This window comes from Plasmodium cynomolgi, chromosome 11, assembly GCF_000321355.1.
Source record: "Plasmodium cynomolgi strain B DNA, chromosome 11, whole genome shotgun sequence".
NCBI lineage: Eukaryota > Apicomplexa > Aconoidasida > Haemosporida > Plasmodiidae > Plasmodium > Plasmodium cynomolgi.
In genome coordinates, this window is record NC_020404.1 from 217,439 (window position 1) to 228,174 (window position 10,736).

Consider the following 10,736-nt stretch of genomic DNA (forward strand, 5'->3'; position numbering starts at 1 on the left):
ATTTTAATTAATACACTTTTTATGACCAGGAAGCATAGCCTTGAGAGAGACGCTTCCAGTAGGAGTTATATTTTTCCAACTCGCTTGTGTACATTCGCTTATGTTCGCTCGCTTGTGCATATGCGTGTGTACCCTCCTACGTCCGCATACGCTCCCGCACGTAGCTACCTGACACGGCGCGCACACACGTAAAAAAAAAAGGCAAGCTAACCAAACTCTTGTAAGTAACAAACGCACATTTGAAGTTAGACAGAGTGGAAAACACAAATGAACGCTGCGAAAACGCCACCGAGAAGTGCCAAGGCATACACGTCTAATTATGCGCGAGTGCATGAATAGTACCGCCCTACCCCCCTACACACACACGTATACACCTGTAGACGTTGAAAAAAATGCAAGTTAGCCAATCGACCGGTCACACAAATTGCTAACGTGCATGTGAGTAAGTATATCACCAAGCGTTATTGAGTTATACGTACAAGTCGGCAAAATCAGTTGGCGCTGCCGAGCGGCCACAAATACTTTCGTGTGTGCGCGTGAGCGTTCGTTCGACAGATAGGAAGTGAGTCGCGTAGAGACGCGATCGGATAAGCGGTCCACAAACGGTTAGCAAGTGGTCATCAAGTGGTCATCAAGTGGTCAGCAAGTGGCCAGCAAGTGACCATCAACGGGCCCGCTAAACGCTCCGCGCAGGATCAACTGAATCATCTCCGAGACAATCAGCCTTCCAGCCCCCCCTCCCCTGAAACCAAAACCCTGAATACACCTGAAATGGATAATATAGAAAATCACAGCGGAAAAAAGTATGAATATTTAAGCAACAACTATGATACCGTGTACAACGAAACAGAAGAAGAGAGAGATGCCATGAGTAAGAATTATCATAGTGGTATGAATTACAGCTATGGCCAAAACTTGTTAAATAAAAGTAACGGTACAGGTATGTATGCGAATAGCAACATGAATAGTCATATGAAAAAAGGCGCGCACAGCGCCACCAACGGCATGAATGGGAACTTCCACTATGCCAATAACAACAAAAAATATAACTCCACTATGGAGAAAGAAAAATTAATTAGCAATAAATCCATGTACAACAAGAGCAAGAGCAACTATAACAATATCAACTATGATAGTAACGAGGAAGACTGCTCTGAAACGCATTACCATTTTGAAAATAAATACAATTCGGATAAGGATTTAGAAAATAATCGTATCCTAATAGAGCCTGACGAGTTAATGACATCAAGAAGGAGTCATATGAGAACCAAACTGCAAGTGCTAATAAAGGTACTAATAATTGTGGCCATTTTTTTTCTCCTAGTATTTTTGATAACAAAATTTAAAAAATTTTTAGACTTAATTAATGTAGTTATAAAGTGGGTAGGAGAACAAGGTTCCTGGAGTATCCTCCTGTTCATTTTGTTATTCACCTTTACGTCCCCCCTGTTCATGTCAGTCGAAATTATGTGTGTTGGCGCGGGACTTATATTCTCAGGAGTTTACGGAAAATTTTTGGGCATAATTGTCGCCGTTTTTTCTGTTGCCACTGGATACGTTTTGGGAATGTCACTATGTTTTTTCATTTCAAGATATTTAATGCATGAATTTATTTATAAGAAGCTAATGGTTTATCCGATTTACTTAGCATTTAATCAAGCCATAAATTCCAATGGGCTGTCTTTTGTCCTGTTGATTCGTTTGTCTCCTATTTTGCCAGCCTCTGTTGTTAGCTATATACTGGGCGTTACGTCCCTCAAGTACAAGGACTTCGCGCTGGGATCCGTCTCTGCCTTGCCCAGTAAGCAAAGCAAGCTCGCCATAAGGACAGAGAATCCGCGCAGCTGCACGAGGAAAATCTCACACAATTGCGCCCAGGCGAGAGGAATGATAGAAGTGCCGCTTTAAATGACTTCATCCCTTTATATGCGCTTTAAAATTTTTTTTTTTTTTTCCCCCTCAGGTATAAGTATATTTGTCTACATTGGTGTTTTGCTTCAGGATATTTCCAACATATCTGGTAGGGCAAAAAATTTGCAGCGTCGCATAAAAATGGGTTTGTCCCAATTTGCAACAACATACACCCCGTTGTACGAACTTACACTCGTTTGTACCATCTTTTACACCCCTTTGTACCATCTTTCACCCCCTTGTACCATCTTTCACCCCTTTGTACCATCTTTTACACCCCTTTGTACCATCTTTTACACCCCTTTGTACCAACTTATACCCTTTTTTTTGCCCCCACCGCAGAAATGGAGAACCACTGGGCCAACCTCATCGTCCTCTTCATTGGCTTCATCCTGGGAGTAGTTGCCATTGCTTACATTTCCGTCGTGACCAAGCGCAGATTGAACAACTTGAACATAATGAACTCGTCGCTGTCGACCACCAACATCGACATCGAGTGAGTGTTTTCGCTCAATTTGGGGGAAGTCGAGGTAGGCAGCCACCTTCCCGGAGTTTTCCTCCACGGGAGAGGTGCGCGTGGGGTTGCGTTTTGTGAAAAAGCCGCATGTGAAAAAAAAAAGGGCACACATGTGGATATACGTATGTGAGCATATGTGTGCGCGCACGACACGGAATGTATAAAAGGAAAACTCACAATGTGAATAAAGTACGTCGGAGAAGGCATGTTGCACATGGTACCATCCGGAGAAGGCACATTTGTATCCATTGTTTATTCCTTGGCCCAAAAGGCTCACCACCAACGTTCCACGTTTTTTTTTTTTTTTTTTTTGGTGGCCTCCCCGTTTGCCCCCTTTTTTTTTTAATTTTTTGTCAACCCCAAAGTTATTCACGCCACATATCATCGCCGTCTCGTGCGTCGTCTTCGTAATCTGATACGTTTGATTCTCCGGAAGAATAATCCTTCACAGTAATGTTAGCTTGCTCGTGTCCCTTCTCATCACTCAAAACCTTTTCCCTACAAATTTATGTGCACACAAATATATCAATTTTTCATGTGATTCATTTTAACGAAGCAGCATGTCATACCTTCATGCAAAAACCACGTTGTTTTTTTTGAACAAAATAAACATTTATTTAATATCCATTGTTTAAAAAAAAAAAAATGCAGAAATAGTGTAGTTTTATAGCAGCCACTTTCACAAGTATATGTAGTGCCACCCGGTGAAGTGAATAATCATCCCCTCCTCCTCCCCCTTTGCTATCTCCATAGGCATGTTCGCCTACCTGATATGATAGTACAGCTCTTCCATTAACTCCTTCTCGCTTGAGCTACCAAGCGTGGCAATCCCCCCGCGGTCCTTCTCCGAAGTATCACCTTTAATCTCCTTTCTTTTCTCATTAAGTAAAAAAAACACCTTATTCTTAAATTCGCTTCGTCCTTTTAAAATTATTTTGCTCAACGAGGAAGCCAGCTGGACACCATATATGTCTAAGGCCTGTCTGAGCTGTTAAAATATTTGGTTGAGTGTATCGTGAACGTGAAACGAAGTGTTCCCAACATCATGCTGAAGTCAGCCTTTTTTTTTTTTTTTTTTTTTTTTTGTTGTACTTTGCATAGCCGATATTTCTGCGCCTTATGCTATCTCTAGATCATCACCTGATAGTCCGACAAACTCTCGAACTCCTCGGGGAAATCCACCTTTACGCTGTTGAATAAGCCAAGCGCGCATTTGCTTATCAAGCTGGATAGACTTTTTCCTTCCTTGGAAAAAGAAAAACATAAAAAAACGTAAAAAAACATAAAAAACCAAATGGACAAATAAAACTTCTTATAAGTAGGATGAGACGTTTCTCCAGCGAAATGCAACAGCGATAGGTACATTTATGCAGGTCTTGCTCAAACTGGCAAAGGAAATGTCACTCCCTCGGACGTCGATTCCCTGTTGGCAAGCAAAAATGAACGCATGGGATGTCTATAAAGCGCCTCCCACCAGGCTATCCTTACTTCTATTTGTTTGCATATTTGTTCATACATAATATTTATTTTTATTTTATTTTATTTATTTTTTTTTTACCAAAAGGATTATGTCCCACGTGGATTTCTCAGACTTCTTAACGCGAAACGTGTGACTTATCTGCGAGGGCAAAGCAGAGTGGTGCACAGGGGTAAGCAAAACCGTTTGGTCGAAATGGTTTGCGATTGGAAGGCCAGTCCTCAGAGGGCGTCGTCGTTACTTCCTTTAAATCTTTAAAGCACTCCAGGCTAATCAATTCATCCGGGTATATCTCCTCGAGGTTTTCGACCTGTTCGTGCAGGGGCGATAGCTATGTTCTACATGCGCAGAGGCAGAGACGTACAGGGACTCACATAGACGCACATAGACGCAAAGGCACAAGTCCCCCCCTTGCATAACCGCGCAGAGTTATGCGAAAAAAAATTTATCACGTTGAAGAGCTCCATCCCGAATTGAGGCCCATACAACTTTAGGAAGCTCCTGTCGTTATGAAAATGGGAACGATCTCGTTAACGCGTTAGCACGACGACACGTTAGTACATGGCGCATTAGCACGTTAGCACGACGACATGTTAGTACTTGGCGCATTAGCACGTTAGCGCGATAACACATTGACGCGCCACCACGCGCATGTTCCCTGGGAAAAACTCTCGAACCGAACGAACGCATCCTCCCACATAACTGATGCCCACAATGCCAGCATCCCTCCACCCCTTCTATGCAGGCCTTCCTTTGGCTTACTTAAAGCTTTTCGTTATGGAACAGTCAGCTGCATTGTTCCCCCAGAGGGGCATGGAATTCACGTAACGAATTAAAAAGACAAACCCCATATGGATGCCCGTCCCGTTGACATCAACGTTTCCAGATTTTCGAACGTTTACGTACATGTTTGTGTTAAAATTGTGCGAAGTCAGGTTCCTTTTCCTGAATATCATATTTGTGCAGTTAGCGACAAATGAGTCTAACAACTCGTGTTCATCATCAGTGTGGTGCTGTTCCTCGCATGTGTGTGTAAATTCTTGTACGCCGTCACAAGAGCACTTGATATTTATGTCCTTCTTCCACAGGAGAATTAACATCATATAAAAAGAGATTCTCCTATCGTACACATTACATGTACTGTTCATTTTTAAAATAACTGATATTTCTATGGACCATTTCCATTCTTCGTCCACATACTCCTTAAAATTCTGTACAAAGGTGTGACTTAAATCCTTGTCAATTAGTAACATAAAATCCCATATTTTTTTTTCTTCTACTCGGACCTTCAAGTGCAAAAACCCGTAAGCCGTTTTGAAAGAGTACAAGAGGATTGTTTTCAACCCAATACCAAACTTCCCACCTGTTTTGCGATCATCTTTGGATGTTAAAAAGATCTCCGAGAATTTTTCTAAATCTTTAATCTCCGCGCCTTCTCCATTGTCTCGACAAACTATTTCGTACAAAGACAACTCCTTCTTGTATTCCCTTATTAAAATCTGCACTTCCTTTCCTTTCCCCTTCACGCTGGACAGAGCATCGATGGAATTGTCAAACAGCTCCTTCACAGTCATAAACAGGGCGTTCTCCTCACAAAACCCGGTGACGGATAAATTTTTAAAAAAGAAGGAATAAGTCGAATTACTACTTTCGTTCAACTTGTCCATCTGTTATGAGCATATTTGTGTCAACGTAAAAAAGGACGTCATTAAAAAGGCGTTCGCCAAAAGGTTGGGCAAAAACCAGCAGTTTGATCAGCCTTTTTTTTTTTTTTTTTTAACCAGTCAGCTTTAGGTTTTTTTTTTTTTGTTGTCAAGCGAAAAAATTCAAAATAGGCAGAAAAGCGATAAAAATTTTTCAAAAAACAAATCCAAATTTGCAATTCAAAAAGTCATAGAAGCAACGGTGTGCAAACAATTCCTGCAAGTTTTTGAAAACCTTTATGTAGTGCTGTTCATGGGCGTACTCGAGAATTAAAAACGACAGGGTCCATAAATATACAACGTGTGCGTATACATGTGTGTGTAGCGTGGTCTTTGCAATGTGACATGTGCAGTGTGGTCTTTGCAATGTGACATGTGCAATTTGAGGTCTTTGAAAAAGTTTTGTTCCCATTTTTGTGAACGTTCCAGAAAAACTTACGAAATGAAAGAATGTGTGCTTACGCGTTCAAAGAGACTACAGCAAATTATATAACTGGAAAAAAAGGCTTACGAAAAAGGGCGGCCCCCAAATGTTCGCGTGTTTATGATTCCTTTTTTGGACGTTCATAACCGCAGGGGGGGGGTGCTGAATGGGAAGTTTATCCCCATCCAGGTTGAGTGAATTAAAACTGTGTAATATAGATGATGCGTTCGTGTGTATCGGGTGCCATCCCCTGTACAAGGTATAGTTAGGAACAAGATGCATATCGGTGTGGTGGCAGACGATGGGTACACGCAACGGGGTGCTCATTACATGAGCACACGCAGGCACACATGCGCACTCGTCCGTACATGCGGAGACGCTCCAAACCGCCCTTCTCGCGCATCTCGAACTGGCCCCAACTCCCCCCCTTCACATCTTATATATAGACAGGGGGACAAATGGCATTTTGCTAATTTGAGCGACTTCCAACTTGTTCAGGCATTCCACTTTTATAAGATTATTAGCAGCGGCGTGCTCCGTCTTTATGTAACCCATAGCAATTGGCTTCTGTAGCAGGGGAGAAAAAACGCTGCTGGTTATGTAACCTATCTCTTCGTGCGCATTTTCATTGGTGTAAATTTTTGAATTCTCCTTCGGAACGATAGTCGAGTTCATTATTAATCCAACTCGCTTAATAGTTGTACCGTTTTTAATTTGGTTCATTATAATATCTGCACCATTGAAATCTAATTCCTTCAGTCTTCTCTGACCCAGCACCCATTTATAATTCGATTCGATAGGAGTCAAATTTTCATTGATATCTTTTCCATACACACAAAATCCACTTTCCAATCTCAGTGTATTCAGAACTTCTAATCCACCAGGCTTTACCAAAGAGTTTTTTAAAATGCATTCATACAATTCTTCCACGTGATTATTTGGTACTAAAATATCAAAGCCGTCTTCACCAGTACAGGTATACCTATTTAGTACGCACCCCTCTATTTTATTCAACTTGGTAATATTGCTTGACATAAAGCTGCAATTTTCCAAGTAGGTATCATCCCCTATAATTTCATTCAGCACATTTGCAGATTTGCTCCCCTGAATGCATATTGAACTGTGAGAAGTGTACTCTTCTATCTTCACATCCAGTTTGGTATTCTCCGAAAGCTTTTCGTTTAGGTACCTAAACACCTTATTCTTGCACTGTATATTTAAATATAGTAGCAAATGATTTTCCCTTAATATAATCACTATGTCATCTATGATTCCTCCTTTTTCGTTTAGCAACAAACTTATTCGACATTCATTTTCCCATAACCCTTTGATGTCGCTTCCCACGTATTTTTCTAAAAAGTGTATTTTATCTGCGCCACTTATCTTTAAGATTGGTCTGTATGTGTAATCAAAAAGGGAGCAGCTTGACCTCGTGTGTAAATGCGATGTTATCAATGTATAGTCTTTGTATTCATTCGGGATGTAGTACCCGCTGTGAATTTTGAAAATCGCGTTGTTCTTTTTGTGCGCGTCATACAGAATGGTTTTCCTCACTTCTTCCTTCGAACAAAAGGGAAAAAGTGCAAAATGGGGAAAACTTCACTACGTAATTAATCACGCGCTGCTTAACGTGGCGTGGTAAATTTGGCGCAACCGTGAACAGCAGCACCACGGTACACACACCACTGTGGAGGGACAACTCGGTGCTGGCAAATGGTCGACACGGTTATTTCCATCGGGGGTGTACATCCCTACACGTACTGCAAAATGTAGTTATTATTTTATTTATTTTTTTTTTTTCCTCCATGTTAATGTCCTCTTTTTTTTTTTTTTTCCCATTTTAATGTCCTCTTTTTTTTTTTTTCCCCATTTTAATGTCCTCTTTTTTTTTTTTTTTAACCTATGACATTAGCGCTAACCACAGTTAACCATCTCGTGGTTCCACATTGAACCGCCTCCAAAGAGCAATTTCTTTAAAAACTTACCTTTTGTTTGTTCCCTGATGAGAAGTACCGAACCCCCGGTAGTCTCCTTTGTCGTTTAAATAGGATCTTCATTTTTACATCTCCTGAAAATGCTTACTCTCATTCTGTAAATCTACCTCTCTCTTGAGGGGAATGTTACATGAGAGCCAGTAACTACGATGAATGCCCTATGAGTACATTTGGCGCTGCAAATTTGTGTAAACGGGGGAGGGTGGCTAAATGCATACGACCGTTTGGTCATACTTAGAGGAGTGTCACCATACATACTGAACTTCGCGCGTTATATTACGTACACTTCCTGACGTGCGGAATCTTTCATTTTCTTGCCTGATGCTCGCCAGCCAAACTTACCCCCAACGCAGGTACCCCGCAATACTTATAATGCACGTTCTATTTTTACAGTTTTTGGAAGAACGAAAAAAAGGAGCGCATCTTCGGCTTGGTCGCTTCAACGCAGTTCGGTTCCCTCCACTCCACTTCTCTTCTTTTTTTTTTTTGGCGCCCCCAAATTTTATGCCAACAAAATGGTTGGATGCAAAACGAGCCAGCCCCCCTAACCCCTTTTTTTTATTTTCATTATACCGCTACGCCATTTGGTGCGTAGGTTTTCCAGATTTTTCCGCTTGTTTGCTAAGGTTGCCGCGGCTAGCTCCTTATCCTGTCAGCTACACCGTGGCTGCTTCTTCGAAGCGGTTGCATTTGTGTCGTTTGACTCTACATTTGTTTTGGATCTCAATTATACCAATTCGGATAATTTCCCATTAGCTGCCATTTTGTTCCAGGTTTGTTCCGGTTTGTCCCAATTGTTTACTCGGCCATTGATTGGTTGTACCCCCACCCCACTCACACTCCCTCTCCGATGGGAAAACTCCTAAACGAACAACTCATCAAGTGCGGACTGTGCTTCCTCCTCGGGTTTTACATAAAAGAAATAGCCAAATGGGGAAATGGGAAAAAAAAAAAAAAATGAGCGAAATCCTAAAGTGGATACGTTCCAAGGTGGAGACAGCCATATGTCCCTACATGATATCATCACATGATTACATAAAAGCACAGAAGATTGAAGCAGACTTATTTTATAAAAACTTCGATAAAGAAATAATCGACAAATATGCCAAGTACATAAACATACAAGACATTCCATGTGATTCGCTGGAGAAGATTTTCCAGACGAAGGTTTTAATCATCGGCTTAGGAGGACTAGGCTCCCCCGTCTGTCTTTACTTAACCAAATTTGGGTTCAAAGAAATAGGGCTAATTGATGGAGACACAGTAGAGGTATCAAATTTGCAGAGGCAAATAATACATGCAGAAAAACATACCGGAATGAATAAAACCCTGTCAGCCAAATTGACGGTAAAAAACATGGGAAATGACGATACCAATATAAAATGTTACCCATTTTATTTAGACAAAACGAATGGATTGCAAATCGTGAAGAATTACGACATTGTTGTTGATTGCACGGATAACATTGAGACCCGATTTTTAATTAATGACCTCTGCGTTCTGTACAAAAAGAAATTAATTTTCGGGAGTGCACTAGGACTATATGGACAGTTAAACGTTTTTAACTTGACTAAAGAAAATTCCAACTGTTATAGGTGTCTACAAAATTTCAATAACCACACAGAAAAAAATGACTGTGATGAAAATGGAATTCTCTCCACAGTAACTGGGATTATTGGCATTTTACAGGCCAATGAAGTGATAAAACTATCCGCTAATATGGACCAGGAAAGTTTGCAAAATTTTTTAACGTACAATAGTCTATCCAGTAGGAGACCATTTGAAACACTGAACATGAATCGAAAGAATCAAAATTGTGTTTGTGCCTGGGGAGACAATGCAAAGCTGCGGGAGTTCATCGATCAAAATGACTACAAAGGTGGGGGTGGCAACGCGACTGACCTTACCTGTGTCAGCGGCAAAGTCATATCCACCTACCAGTACGACATAGGCGTCCTCCACTTTCTGGAGATCCTGAACAACAATTTCTCCTTTTTCCAATTCCCAGTAGACCATTTATGCATTTTGGATGTACGTAAGTACAACAACGCCAATGTGTACGGCTTAAAGGATTCCATCAACTGGAGCTTCTACGACATTATGGAATCTATAAATAATTATGCCAACAGCTCCAGCCACCTGACTCAGCTAATTTTGGACAAACTAAAAATATCCAGATGTACTGGAAATATAGTTATCATTGTCATATGCAGACGGGGTATTGATTCTTTGAAGGTTGCCAAATATTTTAATAATTTTTTTTTGGTTGATTCGGCAGAGGGGAGCAAAACATCTCCCCGTCAGGATTCTTCTCCCGACGATACCCTTAAAATTTGCCCAAACCAAAAAACAGCCAATAAATCGGAGTTTCAGGACAAGCAGATTTTTACTTACAATATGAGGGGCGGCTATCTGGAGCTTCAAAAAAGGGTATTTAAAAATTTGCCATTTTTGTAACCGTCTTGGGGTGGGGTGTCGTGGTGACGAAAAGAATATTATGGTGTGCTTTTACGTGAGAGCATCATCTTTGCAATGGCTTGGGAACCGCTCCATATGGGCCCCTTCAACGGTTAGCAACGTGTATGATCAGCCGTGCAAACGGCACTTTTCCCGTTGTACCTATTTGTCCTGGGAGCCCCACCCCACTCCACAGTTATATGCATACAGGAAATTTACAAACAGCTGTTGCTCCTCCTCATTTGTTCATTAA

At 41.1% G+C, this 10,736-nt stretch overlaps 4 protein-coding genes across 4 annotated transcripts; 2 read left to right on the forward strand and 2 right to left on the reverse strand.

Annotated features, from left to right (window-relative positions):
• Positions 1 to 771: 771 nt before the first annotated feature.
• PCYB_111490 (hypothetical protein) lies at positions 772 to 2,411 on the forward strand (the record flags this gene model as incomplete). Its single annotated transcript, XM_004223027.1, has 3 exons — positions 772 to 1,801; positions 1,964 to 2,020; positions 2,254 to 2,411. The coding sequence occupies 3 exons, from the start codon at positions 772 to 774 to the stop codon at positions 2,409 to 2,411; spliced, it is 1,245 nt and encodes a 414-aa protein (XP_004223075.1).
• A 382-nt stretch (positions 2,412 to 2,793) lies between these two features.
• PCYB_111500 (hypothetical protein) lies at positions 2,794 to 5,572 on the reverse strand (the record flags this gene model as incomplete). The annotated part of the gene is made up of 8 exons (XM_004223028.1): positions 2,794 to 2,926; positions 3,196 to 3,407; positions 3,569 to 3,673; positions 3,792 to 3,851; positions 3,987 to 4,046; positions 4,147 to 4,215; positions 4,358 to 4,406; positions 4,668 to 5,572. 8 exons carry the CDS (start codon positions 5,570 to 5,572, stop codon positions 2,794 to 2,796), a joined length of 1,593 nt encoding a protein of 530 aa, XP_004223076.1.
• An 889-nt stretch (positions 5,573 to 6,461) lies between these two features.
• Positions 6,462 to 8,089, reverse strand: PCYB_111510 (aminomethyltransferase mitochondrial precursor; the record flags this gene model as incomplete). The annotated part of the gene is made up of 2 exons (XM_004223029.1): positions 6,462 to 7,592; positions 8,018 to 8,089. 2 exons carry the CDS (start codon positions 8,087 to 8,089, stop codon positions 6,462 to 6,464), a joined length of 1,203 nt encoding a protein of 400 aa, XP_004223077.1.
• Positions 8,090 to 8,983: 894 nt separating this feature from the next.
• Positions 8,984 to 10,456, forward strand: PCYB_111520 (molybdopterin synthase sulfurylase; the record flags this gene model as incomplete). The annotated part of the gene is made up of 1 exon (XM_004223030.1): positions 8,984 to 10,456. A coding segment is annotated over one exon (1,473 nt), but the record flags the coding sequence as incomplete, so codon positions are not given.
• Positions 10,457 to 10,736: the final 280 nt, after the last annotated feature.